General features: G+C 39.6%; 1 protein-coding gene across 2 annotated transcripts in view; it reads right to left on the minus strand.

The window, feature by feature from the left end:
• Positions 1-473: 473 nt before the first annotated feature.
• The window catches only part of col5a3a (collagen, type V, alpha 3a), a 94,456-nt gene continuing 67,266 nt past the window's right edge, over positions 474-27,663 (minus strand). For both annotated transcript variants that reach the window (XM_053491607.1, XM_053491606.1), the window contains 20 exons: positions 22,482-22,535; positions 20,833-20,886; positions 20,132-20,185; positions 19,939-20,046; positions 18,245-18,298; positions 18,070-18,123; positions 17,920-17,973; positions 17,760-17,813; positions 17,566-17,673; positions 17,377-17,430; positions 17,193-17,246; positions 16,525-16,632; positions 15,853-15,906; positions 14,741-14,776; positions 13,820-13,873; positions 12,648-12,972; positions 12,188-12,300; positions 12,030-12,098; positions 6,136-6,369; positions 474-1,732 (listed from right to left, as the gene is read on the minus strand). In XM_053491607.1, coding sequence (XP_053347582.1) covers positions 1,586-1,732; positions 6,136-6,369; positions 12,030-12,098; positions 12,188-12,300; positions 12,648-12,972; positions 13,820-13,873; positions 14,741-14,776; positions 15,853-15,906; positions 16,525-16,632; positions 17,193-17,246; positions 17,377-17,430; positions 17,566-17,673; positions 17,760-17,813; positions 17,920-17,973; positions 18,070-18,123; positions 18,245-18,298; positions 19,939-20,046; positions 20,132-20,185; positions 20,833-20,886; positions 22,482-22,535 — 1,842 coding nt within the window. In that variant the 3' untranslated portion in view covers positions 474-1,585. The remainder of the gene's footprint in view (positions 1,733-6,135; positions 6,370-12,029; positions 12,099-12,187; positions 12,301-12,647; positions 12,973-13,819; positions 13,874-14,740; positions 14,777-15,852; positions 15,907-16,524; positions 16,633-17,192; positions 17,247-17,376; positions 17,431-17,565; positions 17,674-17,759; positions 17,814-17,919; positions 17,974-18,069; positions 18,124-18,244; positions 18,299-19,938; positions 20,047-20,131; positions 20,186-20,832; positions 20,887-22,481; positions 22,536-27,663) is intronic.

Consider the following 27,663-nt stretch of genomic DNA (forward strand, 5'->3'; position numbering starts at 1 on the left):
GCACTTGTGAAAGTCAAAACTGTGCCAGTGCGAATTGTTCTAAACTTGCCAAGATTTAAAATCATATAATGCAAATTTTTCTGTGCTTGCCAAGATTTTAACTCTTAGACCTGGACATATGAGATTAATTATCCTGCTTTAAAAGTGATTTACTAGCTTCTTATCTTATTTTTAGACTGAACAAAATCATTTAGGATTTCTTTTCATGTTGCAGATTTCCTTGCTGCACAGACTAACCGGAGTCGACATTCGAACCCCAGTCTCTGTAGGGTTGATTATATTTCATTCATTATTTGGTTCATTCATGAACCAGTTCTACCTAGCATCTACAGTACACATGCTGTATTTGTCTCTCTTTTTTTCTCTTTTGGTATACAATGTGTCACTATGACCAGAGGTGATAGCAATCCAAGACACTGGACAATAAGCATCAGACATCAATTTCCTGCATCTTTTGAATTTCTACCGATTGGATGCTAAGATAGGAGAGAAATTATACGAATCATCTTAGCGGGTTCAAAAAGACCTGGCTGGAAAGAGGAACATTTGTCATAGACAATCTTTAACGGTTCCTCAACCTTGTCATGAACTCTTTAGATCTTTAGAAGTTGGACTGTTTTTCGTAATACAACCCCAGGACTGAAATTAAGATGTATTAATGTATTTGAAAAAAGAATAAAATAAAACCATGTACCAGAGAAGAGCAACACTGAGCAGTAAACTCATCATTACTAATTGAACTCTAGACCCCATGCAGATCTCTCTACTGCTTAGAAATGAAACAGACTAACAAAATGCCAACCATATGACCCGACCTGAAGAAACAACACCAGCAGCCTGCGTCCTATGTCAAAAGGCTACGGTTCGTCCTAATAATCCGCTCTGCACGACCCACCCTGCTTGAAGCACAAGCCGCGTACAATGCTGTTTATTTATTATGACACACTGATTAAAGATGAGCAGCGCTGCAAAGCTGATGAGTGACAGAAAGCATCTAAGAGAACAATTAACGAGATCTGGGCGTTGTTTCCTTGTCAAAACTGTTCTGAGGTATAAACGCTTCCTTTGGCACAGCAGCGCGGTCGAGGCGAAGAGAAAATAAAAGATTTAAAGACGCACTCCTCGACGTGGTTGCCAATCTCTCAAGTGCCGAATTAATTAAGAATTACGTACGATAAAGTCTGCCTGCTATACTGCGGACTGTGTGGCCCATGTGGGGGTGAATTACACAAATGTGTGTGTGTGTGTGAGTGTGTGTACAGTATGTGTTTGTCTGTCTCTCAGTATCAGGTTCAATTAGAGGTTGCTTATTAATTCATTCCCACATTGCAGACGAGCAGAGACAAAAATAAACAAGAGTTTTTTTTTCTTTTTTTTTTTCTTTTTTAAATGTCCACACACACAGAAAGTTCTGCTTTGCTTGGTTCCACAAGGGTCGATCCTTGTTCACAAAAGTTCAACAACAACAAAAAAACAAAAACATGCATGCCACAGTACCGCCCACAGCATGCACTCTACATAAAAATAATAAATATTGCGTGTGGTGCAGACCAAGTCACGAGTCCCAATTGCTTCAGTCAATTGGTTAACCGTTAAAACACACAGGTCCGAGCTGGAAGCCGAACTTCTGGTTGGTGTTCCCGAAGTCTGATGCGGAAACGTCGATGACGGGGAGCAGCTCCGATCTCGGAGAGTTGATCACCAGCACTGTCCTGTCCTGGCCTTTGCGCGTCTGCAAGGGAACACGACACAACTCAGTTAGTAGAAATAAGACACAAATCAAAACGCTTGCTCTAAACATGTCTGCGTGTTGTGTCTTGTTTTTTTTTTAGTCGGGATAGGGTCCAGCTCTATTCAGCTCTTTTATGTGGATTTTGTAAATAGGAATAAATACGAAAAAGCTACCACCATCCTGCCACAACCCACCTTAAAAAACACACACACAATTCTAAATTTGACTGGAGTGGATGATAGGTCTAGCAATGGTAAAAAAAAAAAAAAAAATGATGATGGATTTTTTTTTTTAATGGAACAAATGTGGTGTTCTTTTTTTCCCCTAGAATAAGTGGTTCAGCTCGCTGTGAGGTGTTTCATCTGCTAGAAAAATAACAGAAAAAGCAGAAGTAGTAGAACATTTGTCCAACATTGAGATTAGGTCATGCTTCACATCTTTACTGTGTTATGATTGGTTACAAGAATTCATTCTCGTCTATGATTGGTTAAATCCTTCATTAGGCGACGCTAAATTGCTTTAAAAGTATGAACGAGTGTATTGTATGTGTGGAATCACCTCATCTAGTATACTCATGAAACGGCAACAACCAGATTATATTTCCTCACAGCTGAGCAAAGGTTTTGATAAAACATGTTCTAAGTATAACGTTACAGGAGTGTTGCAGGAACAGAAAACTCAGTATTCCCAAGAAAAAGAAAAAAAAAGCAACAAAGAAGCTTTTGCATTTACATTTCTGTGAAAACATTTATAAAACGTAAAATCTCCTGAATTTGGATTGTTTACTGGAAAAAAGCCAAAAGGCTGGATTTTTATTTATATGTAAAATAAACACTCCTGCTCAGATACAGGTTTGTCAAAGGTGTCGCTTTGTTCATATACATGCTCCTCTTCTCCATGTTCTGGGTTCGATTCCTGCCTCGGGTCTGTGTGCATGGAGTTTGCATGTTTCCTCGCTCGGTGGGTTTCCTCCGGGTTGTTCGGTTTCTTCCCACAGTTCAAAGACATGCAGTTTAGGCTGATTGGCGTTCCCAAATTGCTCGTAATGTATGAATGAGCGTGTGAGCATGGATGTGTGCCCGGCGATGGATTGGTCCACTTTCCGAGATGTACCCCACCTCATGCCCTAGTTTTGATATATAATACCTTTTTTATATTTCGTTAGGAAACATCCTGGGTACATTTACATAGACAATACTTCTTCATTCTGACTGACATCATTTGGATTAAAGATTATCTGTCTACATGGACGATGATCTGATAAGATGTGTGTTTTCATGCTCAAAGCGTTTAATCAGACTATAACATTTCTGCTGCGAGGTGCTCAATCAAACATTTCTGCATACCAGCTACGAGGTGCTCATTCTCTAAACTTAGGGTTTAGATCCCTTTAGCTAGCACCTTATGCGATAAATGCCACCTTGTGCATTATGATTGGTTGCAAGAATTAAGTTTCATCTACTGTATGATTCATCTACTGTATGTGTGTGGTGGGCCAATCAGAGCTCGTCCTGAGCCAGAGACCCAGTGGATAAAAGTAAAGATGACAGTGACAAGTCGGGACAATCTGCTCTGATTGAGGTGATTACATGATGCACACGATTTCTTTTAACTCAGCTGTTATTCTGATTATTAGTGTAATATTAGGCTCCGTATGCTGTAAACGCACATACAACAGATTATTTATTTTTTATTAAAGCAAACATCCAAGCGTGATATTCTTTATTTATATAAACTTAACTGTCTATCAAGGACATGATGGATGAAATAAAGAAATAAAAAACCTCATTGGATAAAAGAGCGGTGCACGCTGGGTAGTTCAATCTCTTGTACTGCCATTTTGCCATTAAGTCATTTTGCATTAGCAATTTCTTTTCAGAAATTCTTTTTCTCGCTCGCTCTCTCTCTAATTGCGAGATGTTTGAAACGGAAAAAAAACACAGCTTGTGTCTTGTTACTTGCCATCTTTTTTTGTGAGAGAGAGAGAGAGAGAGAGAGAGAGAGAACGAGAGAGAAAAGAGATAGCAAGAATAATTACACGCTTGGTTAAAACCGCAGAATAGCGCCTGAAATATCTTTTCTCTCTTCAAGATTCAGATCGACTGCGGCTGTGTACTCGCTTTTTTTGTGCAAACACGCCGTCATGCTGAGTTCAAATTACAGCGGGGATTGCAGGAAGTTTCACAGACGGTCTCTCTGTGAGACCGGGAGAGATGGAGAAAGAGAGAGAGAGAAAGAGAGAGAGAGAGAGAGAGAGAGACTGGAATACCTGGTGGATTACTGTGCTTTAAAATTTGAATAATGGCTCCCCCCAAAAAAAGCAAAATAAATAAATAAACAAAGGATCTTTTCTCTTGCTTATCAGAAGAACACAGATCTGTTACCGAGTAAACAAGATAAAGTAAACAGAATGACATTTAGATAAGAAGCACGTGAAAATGACATTTACTTCAGAAGCGTACAAATCACCGCTGGTCTGCAGACTGGATCTGAGGTGGCGCAGACGTTATCAGATAAAATGAATTCGACGCTATCGTGCTAATCTTATCGCATTTAGTTAAATAAAGACGTAGCTGTCCTTGGTGCTGATTTCAACATAACTAATAGTCTTACTATGAGTGCTCAAAGATATGATAAAATTATCATATTACAACTATTATTATTATTTTTATTATTATTATTATTATTATTATTATTATTATTATATGTGATGTGTATGATATACAGCTCTGGAAAAAAAAAAGAGACCACTGCAAAATAATCAGTTTATGTTTTTTTTCTTACAGGTGCATGTACTGGTGAGATGAACAGCTTTGTTTCATTTTTTTGTGAACTGCTAACAATATTACTCCTAAATTCGAAATATAATTATTGTTATTTAAAGTGTATATTTAAAGGAAATGACGACATCACAATACATCAAAATAACCCGAGATCATGCAGCATTTGCAGAGGTTTAATAACTTAAATAAAACAGAATGCAAATAATTTGCAGACAAATTGTGTTATTTTGATGTGTTGAACATTTGATGATCCATTCAACAGGTAAACACCTATTGCCATAAAAACATTTTGATTGTTTTTCTCTTATAAGAATAAATAAAATAAACTTTTGTGAGAAGAAATCGCGTGCACCATATAAACACCTCAATCAGAACAGACTGTCTGATCAAAATGAGTTCGTTGTGTAAACCTTTGATAATCCTTTAACAGCTAAATATTAGCCATGTAAACACTTGAACCGACTGTTTCTGCTTTTTTTCCCATTGCTAGGGATGATGCAGCAAATCAAGGACTGTGATTGGTTGACAAAAAATAACCTCTCTAAAGGTCATGAAATGTGTTTTTTGTGAAAATAGAATACATGATAATAGAGCAGATAGTGGAATCTTAATGTTTGTATATGAAGAAATTGTATAATCATGACTACAGGCTACTTTATGCAAAGTTTCTGTTATAGGCTAAATATCTTAAAGGTAATTAAACAGCCAAATGTTGAAAATCTCTACTTTTGAAGCAACCAATTTCCACACAGTAGTTTCTATATTTAAGTTCTTACATTTATTTTTTATACTGATTTTATTACTTGTAATTCATTTTAGATTGATGAGAGCAAAATGGCTGACCTTTTACCAATTTAAATGATTGCAGGACAGTCTATTTAAGTTGCATCTTTGGATGGTATGTAGCCAACAATCCAAGAGAGATGGGAGGGAGTAAGACAACAAGAAAACCAGATTGGACAGCAGTGTTTACTTTTAGCTTTAAGTTTAGTGTTTGGAGAATATTTCTTCTTACCGTCATTTTGTCCTCTGCTATAGAAACAGTAGAAGTCCTCCTCTCTACTCTTAGCAATTTTTTTTTGGCATTTATATGTTTAAGGAATCATTTTTATCTTTAGTAGGATTTATTTCTAAATTTATGGGGAAATTTTTAAGAAAGTGGCATAATTCTAAGGACTTTCTTAGAATTTAATCACTAGGAGCAACTTTTAGGCTTAAAAAGCACCCTGATTAGTAAACTGCATGAGAACAAACTCCTCTTTCTCACCCTTATTTACTTTTATCCACTGGGTCTCTGGCTAAGGAACGAGCACGATTGGCACACATTTCACACATAGTGAAGCCACCTAACCAATCACAGACAAGAGAAATGTTGCAACCAATCATGACGCAGAAGGTGGGATTTATCGGAAAAGATGTGAAGCTAAAGGGGTCTAACCCCCAAGTTGACAGATTAAAGACCACACAGCAGACAGGACCACTTTATACACGTCAACACTTTGTGCATGTAAACACATGTCATGTTTAAATCTTTAATGCTAATGATCAGTCAGGATGAAAACATACTGTCCATGTAAACATACTTATTTTTTTTCCGTCTTTGCTACATTCACAGCTCACCTGGCAGCCGTCGTACTGAGGTGTTATGAAGGGAGTTTTGTCACGCGTCATCTCCTCGTCGTTGCTGGCTCGGAAACGCAGGGAGTGCTGGTGCCCCTGGCTGGTGGCGTCGTACCAGCCGGCTGAGTTCTGGCAGATGTAGGTGAAGCTCTGTCTGGCTGTGGCGCTTAGAAGCTTTAGGAAGGTCAGCTGGACCACAGGGACGGTGATGCCATCAGCGTCTATATAAGTGAACTGCAGGAGGGGTAAACACAGTTCATCATTAAACTGTGCATGGATATCAGAGAAAAGCACAAACAGACCCTGTTTTTAATGTGTTTGTGCAATGTTGGTGCTCATTAGTCAATCCTGATGTGGGTTGATGGAGCACCCTGGGAGTACTCCTGAGTTTAGGTTATTCTCAAGAGACTCACAATCTTCTGCTCATAAAACGAGCACGGTGACATCTGACTGAGCAAATCTGAGTGACAAGGTCGCATGTGTCAGATCATATGAACAGGCTTGTGGTGAGCAAAGTCTCCGCCGCAGCTCTGAACTCTTCTTTAATGAGCTGGGACTGATGGAGATATTTCATATGCACTCACAAGAGTTTGGCCCGAGGCTTCGAAACGCAGACACATACTAATTCCTCCTCCAAGACCGCATTCATTATTTATTTCTTTATTTTTTAATTCCATTTACTGCCAGACACTGAGTTATTCATATCACTTCGTGATTTCAGCATAATCCCTGAGCCTCTTCTCTTCCCTTAATTACATATTAAACATTTAATAATGCTCCAATGATCCGATGGCTATAATAATAGCTCAATATATGTAATTATACATAATACATATGCGTCGTACCTCGTTTTCTGAAGGTCGGAAAGTCGGAGAATGGAAGAACAAAACAAGCTGAGGTACTAACGGTACAGAACATACTTCTTGTCTTTAAGATGAGCGAATTAACATGAACACTTTTTCATATTTTTGCGTGATTATATAATTTAGGGCTTTCCTCATGGAAGTAATGCAAAGTAATACATTTAACAGAGGCAGAAAAGTCACTGTAGCAGCTGTGTGCTCATGTTAATACAACTCATTTAAACCAGTTTTTCAGGTTCATATGAAAATATAAAGTACTGTGTTAAATTTTTTTTTTGTCTCTTACTTTTGGCAAGAGAATTTTTTTTTTTTTTTTGTTAAGCCACACATTGACGTATGAATCATTTAAGCATAAAAAAGCTTCTAACGTACTTTAAGGCAAGAACAAGTGAGAAACAGGTGCAGATGTTAACAGATGATCAGGCCAGTAATTAGTACACTGATAATGCTGGATGAACGCTAAGTGGTTGGAACAGACGAGAGGGGAAATAAGGTTGTTGATTGTATTGTATCTTTAGGCACTCTGCAGCCTGACACAGTAGAAGTTATTCCCATTGCTTAAATTTCATCTACATCATTTAATTTCATTTAATATAAAGAAATGAGGTGTCTCAAGACTTTTACAGGGTACCATATAGTCTTCTTCTTTGTCTTTTTGTTCCCTTTCAGGGATCACCACAGCGAATCATTTGCCTCCATCTAACCCTATCCTCTGCATCCTCTTCTCTCAAACCAACTAACTTCATGTCCTCTCTCACTGCATCCATAAATCTCCTCTTTGGTTTTCCTCTAGACCTCCTGCCTGGCAGTTCCAACTTCAGCATCCCTCTACCAATATATTCACCATCTCTCCTCTGAACATGTCCAAACCACCTCAATCTGGCCTCTCTGACTTTATCTCCAAAACATCTAACGTGGGTTGTCCCTCTGATGAACTCATTCTTGATCCTATCCATTCTTGTCACTCCCAAAGAGAACCTCAACATGTTCAGCTCTGCTACCTCCAACTCTGCCTCCTGTCTTTTCTTTAGCACCACTGTCTCTAAGCCGTAGAGCATCGCTGGTCTTACCACTGTCCTGTACACCTTTCCTTTCATTCTCGCTGATACTCTTTTATCGCACAACACACCGGACACTTCCAACCTGCCTGTACCCGCCTCTTTACCTCCTTTTCACACTCTCCGTTGCTCTGTACCGCTGGAAGTACTTAAAATCCTGCACCTTCTTTACCTCTGCTCCCTGTAGCCTCACTGATCCTCTTGGGTCCCTCTCATTTACACACATGTATTCCGTCTTGCTGCACCTAACCTTCATTCCTCTGCTTTTCAGAGCATACCTCCACCTCTCCACATTTTCCTCCACCTGTTCCCTGCTCTCGCTACAAAGCAAAATGTCATCTGCAAACATCATAGTCCATGGAGACTCCTGTCTTACCTCATCTGTTCATCCTGTCCATCACCAGAGCAAACTAAAAGGGGCTTAGAGCCGATCCTTGATGCAGACCCACCTCCACCTTAAACTCTTCATTCACACCTACAGCACATCTCACCACTGTCTTACAGCTCTCATACATGTCCTGCACCACTCTAACATACTTCTTTGCCACTCCAGACCTTCTCATACAATACCACAGCTTCTCTTTTGGCACCCTGTCATACGCTTTCTCTAAATCTACAAAGACACAATGCAGCTCCCTGTTACCTTCTCTGTACTTCTCTGCCAGCATCCTCAAAGTAAATACTGCATCTGATGTACTCTTTCTAGGCATAAAACCATATTGCTGCTCACAAATGCTCACCTCTGCCCTTAACCTAGCTTCCACTACTCTTTCCCACAGCTTCATTGTCTGGATCATTAGCTTTATACTTCTATAATTGCCACAGCTTTGCACATCTTACCTTGTTCTTAAAAATTGGCACCAACACACTTCTCCTCCATTACTCTGGAATCCTCTCACTCTCCAAGATCTTGTTAAACAAACTAGTCAGAAACTCTACTGCCACCTCTCCTAAGCACTTCTATACCTCCACAGGTATGTCATCAGGACCAACAGTCTTTCCACTCTTCATCCTCCTTAAAGCCCTTCTCACCTTCACTTTTTTCCTTGCCACTGTCGCCCTCGGCTTGCTCACCAGGGACAAACTGACCATTTTGATTCATACAAATTCACATTTCATACAAACTTAAATAATTCTTTTGACTGTGTGAAGCTGCTTTGCGGCAATGAAAATTGCTAAAAGCGCTATACAAATAAAATTGAATTGAATTGAATTGAACTTCTACTAATATTTGCTACTTCCTGTTCCACAACAGTCACCTCTTCTACTCTTTGTTCTCTTTCGTTTTCCTCATTCATCAACTCCTAAAAGTACTCCTTCCATCTTCCCATCACCCTCCTGGCATCTGTCAGTACATTTCCATCTCTATCTTTAATCACTCTAACCTGCTGCACATCCTCCCCATCTCTATCTCTCTGCCTTGCCAACCTGTACAGATCCACCTCTCCCTCCTTACTGTCTAGCCTAGCATACAAGTCCTCATATGCTCTTTGTTTGGCCTTTGCCACCTCTACCTTCACCTTATTCTGCATCTGCCTGTACTCCTGTCTACTCTCTTCAGTCCTCTCAGTGTCCCACTTATTCTTAGCTAGCCTCTTTCCCTGTATACACTCCTGGACTTCCTCATGCCACCACCAAGTCTCCTTGTCCCCTTTCCCCTTACCTGATGATACACCAAGTACCCTTCTACCTGTCTCCCTGATCACATTGGCTGTAGTTGTCCAGTCAACTGAAAGCACCTCCTGACCACCCATAGCCCGTCTCAACTCCTCCCTAAAGACTACACAACATTCTTCCTTTCTCAGCTTCCACCACTTTGTCCTCTTTACCTTCCTCACCACCAGGGTTATTTTGCACACCACCATTCTGTGTTGTCGGGCTACACTCTCCCCTACCAACACTTTAAACTCTTTCAGATTACAACGTCGACACAAGATGTTGTCGACCTAAGTGCTTCTGCCCCCACTCTTATATGTCACCCTATGTTTCTGCCTCTTCTGGGAGAAAGTATTTACTACTGCCATTTCCATCCTCTTTGCAAAGTCCACCACCATCTGTCCTTCTACATTCCTGTCCTGAAAACCAAACATACCCATCACATTTTCATCACATCTGTTCCCTTCCCCAACATGTCCATTGAAGTCTGCACCAATCACCACTCTCTCACCTATGGGGATGCTCTGCATCACTTCATCTAACTCACTCCAGAATTTCTCCTCTCTTTTAACTCACATCCTACCTGTGGGGCATAACCACTAACAACATTGAACATTATCCCTTCAATTTCCAGCTTCAGACTCATCACCCTATCTGATACTCTCTTCACCTCTAGAACATTCCTTACAAACTCCTCTTTCAGAATAACTCCTACTCCATTTCTTCTCCTATCCACACCATGGTAAAACAATTTGAACCCTGATCCTAAGCTTCTGGCCTTGCTACCTTTCCACCTGGTCTCCTGGACACACAGTATATCCACCTTCCTTCTCTGCATCATATCAACTAATCTTTTCGCTTCCCTGTCATGGTCCCAACATTCGAAGTCCCTACTATCACTCCTAAACTACTGCCTTTCCAGTTCTCTCTCTGCTTTCCAACACGCCTTCCTCCTCCCTCTTTCTTCGACCAACAGGGTACCATACGGTATGTCTTAAAATTTTCTATATATTTAATTAAACTAATATGTATTAGTTAATGAAACTTTGCCAGTCCTTTGGAATTTGCCTAAAGTTAAATCTGCACCATAAATTAAATCAAAATGTTAAGTAAAAGGGCTGTTATAAGCAGTTTTTTGCCAGATTAACTCACAGCAGCCAATGCTTTGTGGAACAAATACAGCACTTTTGCTCTTAAAGTGCATTTGCGTTCATTTGTGTCAATCAACAGAGCCAATCAAAATTAGTTAACCGTAAGTACAGAGCATGAGGAAGGACAAATCATGGTATATTGTTCCATAGTTTATTATTTCCGCAGGGAGTTTAAAACAAGTTTGCCTCATATGTTGCAAGACTGTGGTTCTAATTAAAGCAGTAATGTTAAAGCAAAAAGCCACTATGAGATAAAACATGGTGAGTAAGAGCAAACGTATTCACAGTGGTCCCAGGTGAGGCACTGACATACCTAAACTAACAGTGTTCTGCGCTCAATTCAAAATGTTGTGTAAACGCGATGTTATGAACAGTTAAGTGCCGAATATAATAATCTATTTTAACCACAGAGTGTTTTTGACTGATGACGAAAGAAGTACAACTTAGCGTGAGCAAGGTAAAAATCTGTAGTTCTTTGTATTAATAAGTTAGGCAGAGAGTTCTGCCGTACAGAAAGACAGGCAGACATGCACATGGGCTTCAATCTGAAATAATAATAATACCACTGCTAGTTTATAAGTTAAATGAAAAAGGTTATTACATTTATCATCTTAGCAAAGTTTCTAATTCAGCACATTGATAAAAAGCCCTGTACCCAAGAGATATTCTGTTCTGTAAGAGTCTTGCAACCTTTAAAAAATTTGCCTAGGATATATAAGAGGGCTATACCACGGTAAACTATAGTACAAGTAGTGTTACCGTGGTACTTCAGACATTACTGGGACATTATGGAGAACCAGGGGTCCTGTGGTAGTACTATGGTGTGTATCATGACACTTTAGTAAATAATATGGTACTTACAGTACAGTACCACAGTACAGTAGCTACCATAAACCTGCTGACCTTTGATAACCATTGTAGTACTTACCACAAAAACTATCAAAGTTTAGCAGGTACCTAATGAGGTATGTTTGTACATAATGTACCATATTAGATATGTTTGTACATACTGCTGGTACGGTATAGTAGTCAGTACCATATTACTGTATGTAATATTAAGAGCTTTAACATAACCTATGGTATTTAACAAATGTTACATGCATACAATGGTACCATACTATGGTCATAATTATGGTACATAAACATGTATTCCAGGACACTCTTACCTGTTTGCCCCTCCTGAAGCGGCTGTACCAGCTGCCCGGCTGCTCTTTGCTCCAGGCTGCGAGTTTCACCTGTATTTTGATGATAGAGATACAGATCAGACGTGTGTAGGTGCGCGTGAATCAAGGCTGGGTAAACGTGACTGTGCTTTGGGACCCACCGTTTCGATCTGTTTATCCGGGTGCAGGCAGGTTTCCCCATCACCCGTGAAGTTGCAGAATACTCTGATAGAATCTTTATGGCAGCCCTGATTTGGGTCAATCCAGTACTCACCTAAAGAGTGGGGTGGGGGGGTGCGCATGGGGGGAGAGCAGTTAAATACTTAATTTAGCGTGCAATATTATTGAATGTAGAGTGTTTGATTTAGCAAATGAATAAAAAATGAAATTATGATCGTTAAATCAGGGCGCACCTGCAGAGTCAAAACTACAGGAGATTGATTTGCTGTGAGGAGTTCAGTCACAAAGAGCTAAGGGGTTGATATTCAGCCTGTTTCTTTTCAATGTGAATTTTCTTGCAGCAAAATAGGTTGAAGTGTTCAATATCTGATTGTGTCTGCACAATCTCTAATGTGTTCCTTCAAATAAAGCGCTAGCCTGCGTGATGCGACTCGATCGTACCGTCTTTATAATGCGGGTGGCACATCATTAGCTCTTTGCAGGTGCGTGCCGGACTCTCGAACGTTCCCAGAGGTTTCCTCATCAACTCCACCTCCATCTTCATGGAGTTCAGGGACGCGAACACCTCCTCCATTCCCTCAGGGTCTTCCAGAGGTGCATCGGCCTGCAGGAAGTCCTCCATGTTCAGCTGAACCTCGGCTTCCTGCTCCTCTTCTGCGGTCGCAGCTTCTGCGTTGGCTCTTCCTCTCTTCCGGTCCGAGTTCCTTCTACGTTTCTTGCGTCCCTCTCGGATAGGCAGCGGCTCGATCATGGTAGCCGGTGGACCCTGAAGGTACAGATAGTGAGAGGAGTCATAAAGATGGTTTTGTTTAAGACGCAGTTTGTAATTTCTAGCGCCCCCTGTTTCCAGTGAGGTGAATTGACTAAGGCGAAGTAGTTCTATTCTACATCAGTGCTGCAAAATCCACCTTGCGTTTAATTTTTTTAATTAAACTAAGTCTTAGATCCAGAGAAACATTTAAATATTAAAAATTGCATTTTTTAAATCATACACCTTTAAAGCATTTCAATGAGAACTATCCAGCAAAACTATCCTGAGACAAAAAAGTCTAGGCTGCATATAAGTTCCCTGAATGAAAGAAACTAATTTTTTTCCATTAAACTAAGGGTTTCAAGTTCAATAATAATAATCCTCATAATGTTAATGTGGGTCGTGTCTTTCCATCGCTAAATTACCAAGTACTTATCTGTGGACAAAAAAATGAAGAGCTTATCTTATCATTTTGTTCATTTTAATCTCAGACTTTTTTTATCCACCATCTTTGTTAGAGTAAAGATTTAGATTTTTTTTTAACCTTGAGATACGGTATAAAGCACCACAGTTAATAAAGGGTTATGAGGTAATATGTCCTGCTAAAATGAACGGTATAACTGTTTATCATGAAGCGTGTATGTGTCATTATGTTCAATATGTCATTATGTTCAACATGCAGGTATAAAATTCTAAAATCTGTATATCTGTCAAGAATGTTTCACCATTCAAACATTCAATAATCACTTCAATGAACCGGAACCTTTTTATTCAGATTTTACAGCCTGTGCAAGCTCACAATTGTAAAATCCCTGACATAAGCTTTAATAAGCCATAAAGGGAAGATTTATGAAGGTCTTACAGGTAGTCCTGGTGGGCCTGCTGGTCCCTGGTCTCCTCTCGGACCGACCGGACCCTGATAAGGGAAGAGAAATAAAAATGAAAGAGAGAACCTAAATCACTAATTACAGCATCCGAACACTTCCCTAGTACCCTGTTACCATCTGGCAGTGGGCTCGAAAGGATTATTAGGAGATGAGCAGCAGAAATGTTCTCTCACAAGGGTTTTACAAACACAATGCAATAAAAAAGCAGGGCTGCCTTTTTTATAAAAAAAAAGAAAAAAAACCCAACAACAATGACTTGTATACAGGCTCTCAGAGACAATGATACAATACAACACTAACACTGCATTAAACAAAGAAAAGGCGAAGGGAAACTGACAGAATGAGGAAAAGATGCAGAATGATAGAGACGCATTGACAGGACATTGAAGGTACTTTGAATTGAAGGGGTGTTCAAGTCAAAGTGGGTCTTTTGATTGTGCAAAATAACAGTACTACCGTTATTTCCTATATATAAACCTATATAATCCCGGCATTTCACCAGTGCTTGGATACCAAAAGTGATGTGGCAATAACTCCCAGTTCTTGTAATGTGCAAGTGGTGATGGTAAATGATTGTGTGTGCAGTTTCCACAGACAGATGTGTCTCTTCGACAAGTTGGCAAAAAGTTATTAGTCGATTTTCAAGGAGCAGGCGTTCCACTCGCTGAAAGTTCCCGGGAATGACTGCAGTGGATTCAAAACCCCCTTGACTGTGGGAACATCTTTCACAAATGCATTCCAATGTTTTACTCAAGCTTAAAGTCTGCACTATGCTTGAAGGCTATTGCAAATGTCATCTGGTTTTTATGCCTTCATTTACTAAAAAGTTCATCACAAGTCCCGGTTTGACTTGAATGTCTCTATTAATAAAGGAATATAAAGAAGGATGTACAAACCTCATTACCCTTGGATCCCTTTTCACCCATGGCACCCTAATAATAGGAAGATGAGAAAGTAAGTCCAGGAATGTGCACATCTGCATTTGTCTATAACTGTGAAATAAACTCCATGTTCAGCTTTTAATGAACATAAAATTTACTGTACATAAATATCTAAAACAACGTTTGGCTATTTATTAGAAACATTAGTTTTCCAGTTTAATAAGTTACTAAGGCTTGGATTAAACCCAAGGGATCAGACAGATAAACTTATAATAATAATAATAATAATAATAATAATAATAAACTGTGATTTATACTGTACAATAACTTACTATAGGCTGATTTCCATTGCTAACTATACATTTACAAAACCCCATTTGGAGAACCCACAGCTCTAGACTTTTGCATTCATTATGTAAAGTCTAAAAAAATGTTTTAAAAAGATTTAATATGGAAACAATTCACAGAACATTATTGAAAGTAATATAAATGTCAACTTTTATTCCACTTCCTATATCTTTAAGAGCTTTTTTTGTGTGACTGGCTGTTGAGAAGTTTCCTTTGCAGACAAGACTCACATATTACAACACCTTTCACCTGAAGGGATTCTGGCAAAGAGTGTCTGATCACACAATCCCATAAACAAGGAACAGCTACAATGGAGTCTTACTAAAGTTAAGAGTAAAAACCTGATATGACGGCAGCGCAAAGACTTCGGGCTGCAAAAAAGATCTAGTAGTTTTCAATACTGCATGCCACCAAGACAATTGTATTTCTGCACCATTATATTAATGTTTAAAATGCAGCAGTGAGCTGAGGAAGATTGTAATCGCATAAACTTAGCACCAGGGACAGGTAATAAAACACACTATTGTTATCCATGGCAAGGATCAAATCACATGCAGACAGGGTTAATGATGGAGGATCCATAATCAGGATCAAGAGTGAAAACATGTCTCAGTAAAATAGCAGATATAAAAACGCATGCTAATACTTTTCTACCAGAGAACAAGAGATCACATCTGATGAATAGACAAAAGTAAAAAAAAAAAAGAGACAAAGGGAGAAGCTGAAACAAAATAAATGACGAAAATGTGACTCTAAGAAGAGCATTGATCAGTACTTACAGAAAGCCCAGGAGGTCCAGGAGGTCCGGTAGGACCAAAAGATCCAACAGCGCCCTGTATGTCACATGGCAAATTTACACTATTAATCAGTAAAAGATGCAGACTCTAAGGGAGCTTTTACACTAGTTATTATAGCTTTGCATTGTGCACATGTATGATTGCTTCCCCTTTCCTATCCCCTGCTGGTCGGTTACACATTAGTAATACTGTCCTGTACTCGCGTACACTTGTGTATGTAACTTCTGATATGGTAGATGGTAGTGTGCAAGTACTGGGTTTGCAAACCACCAATACACACAAGTAAGAAGAAGAGTACAAGAAAGGCAACATTTGCAGTGTGTCTAATGTTATTGATATTTTGCCAAAAATGTCAAGACCGACCCTCACATGCATTACTACTTATTAGCTACAGTATGACTGTGCAGTTCAGAGTTCTAAACAGCACTCCACTTCTGTATTCAGTTACAGGTACAGGTGGCTTTCATATTTGATTCAAACCATGCCCGAGAATACAGTATCACGCTCAAAACAACCTTTCCAAGTGAAAAGCAGAGTTTCACGATATGCAAACTTATCAGACACATTGGCAAGTGTTTGAGTTCCTAGTGTGAAAGCACCCTAAATTAATGATAATGTTTTTGATTGATGTATTATACAGTATACTGTACGTGCCCCATCTCCTTTGGGACCAGGAATTCCTTCGTTTCCAGGCAAGCCACGGTCACCCTTCTCCCCCATGTCTCCCGGAGGCCCGATGAGTCCGATCAACCCCCCGTGACCCTACAGAATACACAAAGAGTAATAATTACAAAAAGTAATACATACCATGTTAGCAGATACTAATTTTCTCACATAGATTTTGCATTATCCGTCAGACTTGGCTCAGGCACATGAGGCTCTGGGTTGCTGATGAGAGTTGGGTTTTAAACAACACCACTGCTGGGTTACCACTGTTGGCCCAACCCTATGGCCCAATGTAGGGAGTCCTTAATGCCTGGCCCAAGCCTGGAAAAATAGGTCGGTTGTGGCCAGAAGGGCGTCTGGTGTAAAACCTGCACCAATAACTTGTAAACCAAATAATACAATGTGGCAACTCCCATGAAAGAAAGAAAAAAAAAGAGCCTTGAAAGGTACCAGATATAATCTAATTAACAATAACAGGTGAGACAGTGCCTGTGGTAAAAGTTTAGGACTAAACTAATCAATTTTGCAACTCCCAAGAAAGGAAGAAAAAATGCCTTAAAGGGTACCAGATATAATCTAATTAACAAGTGAGCTGCCGCCTTTAGTAAAAGTCTAGGACACTATAAGGATTAGCTCCCCCTGTGCAAGTTTCTCACCTTCTCTCCCTTGGTGCCTGGATCTCCTTTTAGTCCTGGCAGCCCAGCAGGTCCCTACAACAGCAAACAAGATGTTTAACTAAGGAGGCCCAGTTTCCCACAAGTATACCCCAAATTAACCAGAAGATACATTAGATGCAGTCATGAGTGGAAGAAAGAGTAAGAGAACTGTTAAAGCACATACCATAGGGCCGGGCGGTCCAGTCTGTCCAGGAGGGCCGTTTAAACCCTGTTCTCCCTGAGGAAAAAGCATAAGTATTAATTATCCAAAGGTATATTGGTTTGTGGGAAGCTCTCATCCTGTAGTTTGGGTATGTTTCCTTAGTCTGCTATCTTATACTAGTGTGTGTGTGTGACAAAGTGTTTTACTCACTGCAGGACCTGGGATCCCACGTAGTCCCTCTGGGCCCGGCCTTCCAGGACTTCCTTGGGGTCCTACGGGTCCTGTCTTTCCAGTTGGACCTTCTGTACCAGGTGATCCCTGGCACAAAAAAGAGCTACGTTGCAAAAATGCTGTTTGATATCTGAAAAGGGCTACACATAATCTAAACGTTTAGAAATGTTCACCTTGTCTCCATTTTTTCCCTGCTTTCCTTCATTCCCCGCAGGACCTACATGACCCTGTTAGAATAAAGCAAATCATACGTTAGGTTTATTAAAATCATCTTTTTTTTTATACATAAATAGAATATAAATAGTTTATAATAAATAGTTATTAAAAACATACCCTCCGCCCAGGTGATCCAGGAGGTCCTGGTTCTCCAGAAGCCCCTGGTGGTCCCTTTAGACAATACAAGATATCTCCAGAACATTATTTCATGTTTATATTACTTTTTACTTGAATGTATATTAACATTTACAAATTACAAACGCTTACAGTTTTTCCGGGCTCTCCATTATCGCCCTTTGCTCCTGGTCCACCATCAATACCCTGAATGTAACATTTATAGAAACATAAAATGCAGTAACATGTCATGCTACAAAATGAAAACATCGGATGCTCTAACAGCAGTAATAATTACTAAAAGTAGCCGGCATTTACGGGCACTTACATTCGGACCAGCCTCTCCAGGAGGGCCTGGGTCTCCTGGGAATCCAATAGGGCCCTAAAGGGAAGTATAAAAACATTTACTTACAGAAAACTTTGAAGTGTATGAAACATTTACACAAATCATTGCTGTCAAAACCTTGCTGGGGGTTTAGTCTGGACATTCTCACATGGTGAAAACAACATTGTAGAGCAAATTATTTCCTCTTAAAGAACGTACTGCCTCCAGCAATACAGTTTAAAAAAAAGCTTCATACCACACAAAATATTACAATCGGACATTTAAAAATATATCTATCAATTATCACATTTATGCTACTGCAGCAACTATAAGGGTAATTAGCCCATGCCCTAGCTTTCACAGCATGATCTCTAACCCTCAGAGTTGTATACTCAAGATTGTGAAGTGTTTCGCTAATTCCTGATTATTTCACAGCTCTAATAAATAAATAAAAATCTTGAGAACTGCAGACCTTCTCACCATGACCCTCTAACATCTACTGATGAAAGACAAAGCTAGCTACTATAAGAAAGCTAGCTAGTGGAAATTAAAAACACTCGGGCACAAAGTAGCTGCATTAGCACAAAAAAGTCACCTCCTTTCTGTTAGTGTGGTAAAGCAGGTAGCTGACACAGGCATAGTCCTGATTCTGATTAGTGTTTAGTGTAGATTCAGCTGAAGTTTAGATATCAGACAGAGAGAAAATAGTACTGAATTTATCAGCATCTCTCTCTCTCTCTCTCTCTTCCCCACTACTGCTACACTACTAATACTAATACTAATACTATAAAGACTAACCCAAATACTACAGTACTACTACTATCACAACTACTATTACTATACAACTACTGTTACTACAGTATAAATACTACTCATAACCCAAATTCTATTACTATTACTACAACTGGCCCAATACAACTACCACTACTAACCTAATACTACGACTAACCCCAATCTTACTACTATTATTATATATCTTATTGCTATTATTGTTATCTTTTATTTGATTTCATGTTTATTTTATTTTCTTCTATGTAAAGCACTTTGAATTACCACTGTGTATGAAATGTGCTATACAAATAAACTTGCCTTGCCTATTATTACTAATACTACCACTAGCTAGTCTTTATTACAATACTCCTATTGGTAATACTACTACTACAATACTGACTAATATTACTACATTTTTTTACCTTTTACATGAATAGATTACAGGTTAAAACACTACTTTTAGCAATAATACTAATACTACTAACACAACTACTACCACTATTTCTAATGCTACTACAACTGTACTTCTACAACAATGGCACATACAGTAATACCTGGATCTTAACTTCTCCTCCTACTATAACTACAAGTACAAGACTATTGCTACAGTACTTCAACATAGCTGTAGACGAATGGTCCGCTGTGGCAACCCCTAACGGAAGCAGCCGAAATAAAGAGAATACTACTGCTACTTTAACTACTATTACTACTTTGTATTACCACTACTTGTAGTGTTATACCTAATACTCCTCCAACCTCTACTCATACAATCACTACTTCCAGTACAACTAGTACTACTGCTGCTGCTGCTATTAATACTATTACCAATACTAGATAAATGGAAAACCCACTATAGTTAAACAGCTAGTGGTAGGAGTAATAGAAGGCTAGAGCTTCTCTGAAGCTTAAACATTTGTCACACTTACCGGGTTTCCTTTGGATCCATCCTCTCCTGGTGGGCCTCGGATACCTGGGGGTCCAGCAGCACCCGGAGGGCCCGTATCTCCTTTCTCACCCACGTCTCCTTTCTGACCCTGCGAACCAGAACAAGTAAGGATGGTTACACACTCATCTTGAGGACTGAGGAGGACCAGAGTTAAACAAAAGAGACAAACTCACAGGAGGTCCTGTTTCCCCCACGTTTCCTGGACTCCCAGCCTCGCCGTCTTCACCCTTAATACCAAATAAGGGAATTAAGAAAGTAAGTAAATATGTAATTAAACTAAGAACAGTTGTTGGCCTTCCGGCTGCTCTCAGCAAGGGGTTGCCACATCCAGTCCCCAACCCCTTGGCACAGGTTTTTACGCCGGATGCCCTTCCTGAAGCAACCCTCCCATTTTATCCAGGCTTGGGACCGGCACTGCATCCAGTTTGGGCAATGGCTAGGAATCGAACCCGGGCCTTCTGCATGGCAGGCAAAACACCTACCACTGAGCCACCAGTGCCCCATACTTAAAGTAAGCACATTATATTCAGTATATTCTTTTGAAGCAGTAAGGGTATAATCAAAGAACCGACGTTACAGTAATACACTGTTATATGTTACCTTGTGTTTGTTTAATTAAGCATCACTTAATCCTTGCTGTAAATGTTGAAAAGCTAATTAAGCATAACAATTATAAAATACAGTTTGCCAGTCTTCATCCAGCTCTGACTAAGAATTTTCATTTTTATTGTATATCAACCTGTATTTTATTGTAATATTTTATTTTTGAATTGTATCATTTTGTAGTTTCAGTAAATACATTTGCATTTGTGCTATTTGTGTTATATACTGTATACTATTCTGTATACCTATATATTCAGCCATCTTTGCTTACCTTTTCTCCTACTAAACCGGGCTGGCCGACTCCACCAGGCATCCCCTGAGCACCCTGAAACCATGAGAAGATCAGAGTGACTCACACAAATAAATACACAACACTCACAGCAAGCATGAGTAGACTGTTACAAAGCACTGACACTGGAGACTCCTTCCATAAACATTAAAGGGATGCCTTATCATTTATATACCATAAGATTTCACTATGTCAACAGTTGCACTTTTCTATGTATAAGTTGCTTATACAGTACATACTTATACTTATATGAATCTTTTTCTAACCCATTCTAAATAAGCATAGAACACTCTCTATTTATTAAAATGGTCCTAATTTTAAGATCAGGTCAGTCCAGAACAGTCATAACCCCTACTTTATGCTACCATGATTTTGATAAAATATATTTTTGTCAGAATGTCTTAACACAGTCTCTCCCGCTCTTTTATTTTCTCTCTCTGTCTCACACAGACATAGTCACCTTGCATCATACCTCCTTTTTTTTTTTTTAACGAAAGAAGGTGTGCTTATTGATTCCGCACCACATGCCGTCCCTACAGACTTCAAATCACATCATATTAAAGAGCCAAAGCTCTGTATCAATACTGTTTTCCTACCACTGCATTTCTGCACTGCGGTGCTTGTCCTTGATTTGAAGCTAAACCGAGGTGAGTGTTAATGCAGCTGCTGGAGCCAGAACCCTGTATAAATGCATACCTTTAAGTGTACAGCTTAGTCAGGATCGATGCCACTTTTTCTTATCGTCAATACACACTTCCTAGGGCGTAGTACTTCCTAGGTGTGTAATGCAGTGCCAATACAGTATTTGCGATATTTGTTTAGCGGTCTGAATATTCATACCCGCATCTGTATATGGTGTAAATATACAGATTTGAATATATTTAGCCTACCTATATTACTTTGTTGTTTATTTAAACGATAAATAATCTTATATAAGAAAAGGAAGAATGAATGTGCTATAAACTATAAATTCATTATCTGTGCATCCTGAATGATGTATTCATATTCAGTTACATTCCTACGTTCCTACTTTCTCAGAGCCACCTGCCTCGTCTGTCTTGTCTCGTCTCTTCTCGTTTCACCACCACGCTGCGGACTTTTCAATTATTAACAAGCGGAGGAGGTTGAGAGGTGGCCATTAACAGAGGTAAATATAACTCCCTCTAAGAGATGGGAATCCAACTCTGCTTAATCTTTTATAGTGAAGTAAATATAACTCGCACCCAGAGATCATAGTCTTGGAGTGAATAATTCAAAATGCCTTAAATTAGGGAAGAATAAAAAAAATAAAAATAAGAAGATAAAGATAACAGGAGGTGATCGAACATACTTCCAGCATTAGCTAGATAATTATATGCTTCATGGTGCATTAATTTCATCTCCCGAGCCCAAACACGGTGTATCTGATATGCTTTAGATATATAGCAAGCAGGCACTGTGGCTGGTAGGAGAAGACATTAAAGCTGAGTATATGTCGAATCAAAGGCTACGAAGCACACTGGTCTTGTTATGAGTCACCTGGAGAGTAGGGTTATTATTTCAGCTTCAACCAGCCGTCAGCCCTATTCTGCTGCCTCATGGGTGTAAATTTGTCCTACAGCACAGCACTGCAGGAACATAAAGACACTTACCTCTCCGCCTGGGGATCCCACAGCACCTCTGGGGCCATGTTGTCCTGGAGGACCCTGAAATAATGAAGAAAACACAGGTGTTTATTATTTATAATGCATCCAATCACATTACACTTTCTCTTTAGGACTCTCCTTGGACTGACCCTTTGCTGACAGTCTTTTTGTTTCATCAGCACTTCATGCAGTAGATGTCAGAAAAGTGGTTTTCAGTGCACCTCATCATCGCTCACTGACACAGCGGTGACGGGCCATTGCGAGCAGCCTCATTTTTCCTCCTACATTCTTTTTCTTTCTGCCGCTCTCTCCGTGGGTTTTAATGAATACCATCTCACCCATCTTACATCTTATCTTACATTCCTGAAATACTGAAATTACCCTGCCAAAAATCATTCCAACCTGTCCACTCAATTACACAAACCTCAATCCTAACCCAACCTCAAGCCTAAAGCCAACTATTAGGACTGACCCTAACCCCCCAAACTCGGTCCTAAACTGAACACTAAGCCCAATCCTATCCTTAAGCAACCTTAAACAAAAATTTAACAAATGCCTTCTAACCCTAAACCCTAACTGAAGCCTTAATCTCAAACCCAGGTCTAAGACAAACCCAAACCTTAACCCAACCTCAAACCAAATCCAACCATAAACAGATAAAACCTAATCATTTGTACTCACTCTAACCCCAACCCTCAATCTTGGGCAGTGATACTGATCAGAAGAAATTAAGTTTAAGCCACAGCTCCACCAAGTTGCCACTGCCGGGACCTTGAGCCAGGACCTTAACCCTGTCTACTCCAGGAGTGCCATATCTCAGCTAAATCGGCACTCTGACCCCAGTCTTCCATCTTGGTGTAATGTATATACAGTATGACGAATAAAGTCTTTATCCAAACCCAAACCCAAACCCTTAACAGCAAACTCCAACCATGACTGTTAAGCAAACTACAACCCCTAAACCGTACTCTAAAGCCAAACCCATTTAGACCTTACTCTAACCACAATCCTAATCTGAACAACAATCAAGTCCCTAACCTTCAAACCCTAATCACAAAATGACCCCCACAACAACTTCAAATATTAGGACTTATCCTAACGTTAACCCTAACTCCTGTCAAAACCTTAACCCCCAAATACCAGTACGTACCAAACAAGTCTCACCCAATAACGTCTTTATTCCGTGCAGCATCTGCCTGTACACTAAGAAATCCAACACTTAATAAAAAATTATATTGACTCTGCAAGCTGGAAAATCCCATGATCCCTAACATGCATTCACTTTACGACAAGATGCACTGTTTATTTCTTGTGCTGCACTTTGTCTAAACCAGCTTTTGTCAAACTGCTTTTTGCATTCCTTCATGCCTGACAGAGCCGTGAGAAGCCGACCACAAAGGAGCACGCTCATTAGATGGTCCAGGCTCATGGTAATCTGATTAACAGCTGTCACACTGCCTTCTTCCTCACCATCACTGCCTCTCTCTCTTTCTCTCTTTCTCTCTGTCTGTCACTGTTCCCTGAGAGACTCATCACACACTTATGCAAAGTCTTCTTTTGCTCTCACCATCACTGGTATTTAAACACACATGCACATACTGGGGACATAAAAACATTTATGAAACGCTTAAATATCCCTCAGTATTGATGTTAAAGTAACGTCCTTGATAACCAGAAGGTTTACAAAACAAACTCGACCTGATATACATTAGGTCTTTAAGGGGTATGCTAATTTATTTAATACTGAATGAACATGCAAATTTGTTTTCCTTCCAGATCTCATTAAGATATTGGATCTCATTAAGAGACTTCATTTATTATGTGATTTTTGTTGTTGTTGTTGTTGTTGCTCTAAATGGCATTCATGCTCCTTTGGGTTGAAATCCTGCATATCTTTGACATACCTCTGTAATCTGTTTAATATTTTGTGCGACTAAACACGTACTGTGCATTCTGAAAGTATTCACAGCTCTTCACTTTTTCCACTTTTGCTTATGTTACAGCCTTATTCCAAACTGGATTAAATTTTTTTATTCCTGAAAATTCTACAAAAAAAAACAAACAAAAAAAAAACACATAATGACAATGTGAAAGATGTTTGCTTAAAATCTTTGCAAACTTATTAAAATTTTTAAAAAGGAAAAAAGAATCACATGTACATAAGTACTTACGGGCTTTCACAATACTTTGCTCAATACTTTGTTGAGGCAACTTTGGCACCAACTACAGCCTTTCTGAGTATGATTCAGTATGATTTGGGCAGTTTCTTCTATTCTTTTTTGCAGGACCTCTCAAGCGCCATCTGGTTGGTTGGGGAGCGTTTGTGCACAGCGCTCAGACCTCTCCAAAGATTTTCAAGTCTGGGCTCTGCCTGGGTCACTCAAGGACATTCACAAAGTTGTCCCATAGCCACTCCTTTGTTATCTTGGCTGTGTGCTTAAGGTCATTGTCCTGTTGGAATGTTGGTTGCAGGTTTTCATCAAGGATATCTGTACATTGCTGCATTCATCTTTCCCGCAATCCTGACTAGTCTCCCAGTTCCTGCTGCTGAAAATACCCCTACATCATGATGATGCCACCACTATGCTTCACCATAGGGAGGGCAATGGCCAGTTGATGGGCAGTGCCTTGTTTCCTCCAGACATGACACTTGGCCTTCAGGTGTCTTTTGGCCAACTCCAGGTGGGCTGTCATGTGCCTTTTACTGAGGAATGACTTCTGTCTGGCCACTCTACCACAGTCCTGATTGGTAAAGTGCTGTAGAGATGGTGGTTCTTCTGAAAGGTTCTCCTCTCTCCACCGAGAAATGCTGAAGCTCTTTCAGAGTGACCATTGGGTTCTTTGACACCTCCCTGACTAAGGCCCGTCTCCCTCCATTCTCATTGTTTGACCAGGCAGCCTGGTCTAGGGAGAGTCCTGGTGCTTCCAAACTTGTTCCATTTATGGATGATGGAGGCCACTGGATTTATTACTGTGCTCACTGGACCTTCAGTGCTGCAAATTGTTTTCTGTACCCTTCCCCAGATTTGTCCTCCAATACATTTTCTTCATGGGGATCCTGTCTTGAAGGTCCTGTCTCGGAGGTCTACAGATAATTCTTTGGACATCATGGCTTGGTTTGTGCTCTGACATGCCTTGTTAACTGTGTGACCTTATATAGACACGCATGTACTGTACCTTTCCAAATCATGTCCAATCAATAGAATTTACTACTGGTGAACTTCAATCACGGTGTGCAATCATTATGTAGCGCCAGAGTATGTCACATTCTTTTAAGCTGTCATTATTGGGTATTGTTTGTAGAATTTTAAGGAAAAGAATGAATTTATGGAAAGAATAAATGAATTTTGGAATATGGCTGAAATATAACAAAATGTGAAACAACTAAAGCTCTGTAAATACTTCCCAGATGCACTGTATCAATAGCTGTTCATTTAAAGCTCACTCCCTCATCATCTATAATGCTTTATCCTTTATTCAGGGTCGCATGGGGTCGGTAGCCCATAGCAGGAGACTTAGGGCACAAGGTGGGGTACACCCTGGGCAGGGTGCCAATTAATCGCAGGACAAACTCCATGCACAAAGAGATGGGAATCGAACCTAGCCAGGAATCAAACGTGGACCCTGGAGGTACAAGGCGACAGTGCTAACCACTACACCACTGTGCCGCCTCATTTAAAGCTCTTAATAAAAATTCATGTATGGAGAGAAGGTTTGACAGAAAGCACTGCTTAAAAACACAGGTTTCCGCAGAACCAAAAAACCTCCAGCTCCAAATTTCTTTTTTTTTTTTTTTCGTTTGTCACCTTTTTTTCGATGCCTGGCGTCTAGCCTTTCTTATGCATGTAAAACTGGCTTGGAGTCAGGGAGGGGCGGAGTGGGTGCTATAGGGTTTGTAAGGTGGTTATAAAACCTGTATTAAAACATTACATGTTTACCCTGTTATATCCCTGTTTAAAATCAATTAAAATATTGTTGAGAATAAAAACACAGGTGTCTGCACTGCAAAGGTTTGGCTGGCGAAATTTTTTTATCTTAATATATCAACACATTTTACTATAACTGACAAAATTTGATAAAACCTAATGGTAAGGATCCCAAAATAATAACACAGGTTAGGGCTTTATTTATAAGACTAAATAATTCCTATTTGATCCCTTTAAAAACATTTAGTACTGCTTATTTTCTACACCTAAATAAAATAAACTGTATTTATTATAAGTATAAGGTTATAATGTTATAACAGCTTTGCCACTCGACAGGGGTCTGGCACATCGCATTTACATATTGTCTCAGTTTGCATCTGTTTATAAAAGTTTTATGGAAATTTATACTACTTGGAAAAGTTTTGACACCTCCCCATTTCTTTATATTTCACTTACAAAACGGCAAACATTCTTGTATTTTTAATGTAGTCATGAGAAATAGCTCTCCAGGCCTCCTAAAGGGCTTTACTGGCTCTTATTTTTGCCGAGATGTTGTCTCTCATTTTCAAAAGTCCAGTACCAGACCAGTTTCAGAGGAATGTTTTATGTTGGTTAAGCCACACAGTGACCTTGAATCAATCAAGCATTAAAATGGGTGGGTGGCAATCTAATGTTCTCATGTCAGTCATGGCTCTAACCAATCATGGGTATCTTTAAGCTCGTGCAAGCGAATCGAACGTGTTAGACCGTTCCCAACGGTGCGTGATCAAGCAGGTTGAAAAGATGTGGTTGACTGGCGTCGTGCGGCTCGGAGGAAACATGTAGCCTTCGCCCTCCCCAGTTGGAACTGATTATGACTAAATGTGGGTGGGGGGACCTCAAGACTTTTATACTGTTCTGTATAAAAATGTTGTGACACTGTAGTTATATGTATATTTTCTTTGACAGCAAATAAAAACGTGTTCTTATTTAGCAGCTCACGATATCACAATTAGATTATTACATCATTCTGTCCTACAACAGAAGCACACTTAGCTGCAAAGTCAATTGTTATAACTCAGCCATGTGCCATAACACAGGGGTGCCACTTGTTGCAGGTGTTATGCTTACCTGACAAAAGTAGTCTGTATGACAAATATTCCAGTGGGAATTTTAGACATGTTCTTGTCTTTTCGCATGTCATTTTTGTATTGTCACCGTAGCCTAACAGCCATAGTGAATTAAACCTTAAGTATAGCTACTGTAATAACATTTATAAGCTG

The sequence above is a fragment of the Clarias gariepinus genome, chromosome 3, assembly GCF_024256425.1.
Source record: "Clarias gariepinus isolate MV-2021 ecotype Netherlands chromosome 3, CGAR_prim_01v2, whole genome shotgun sequence".
NCBI classification, from domain to species: Eukaryota; Metazoa; Chordata; class Actinopteri; order Siluriformes; family Clariidae; genus Clarias; species Clarias gariepinus.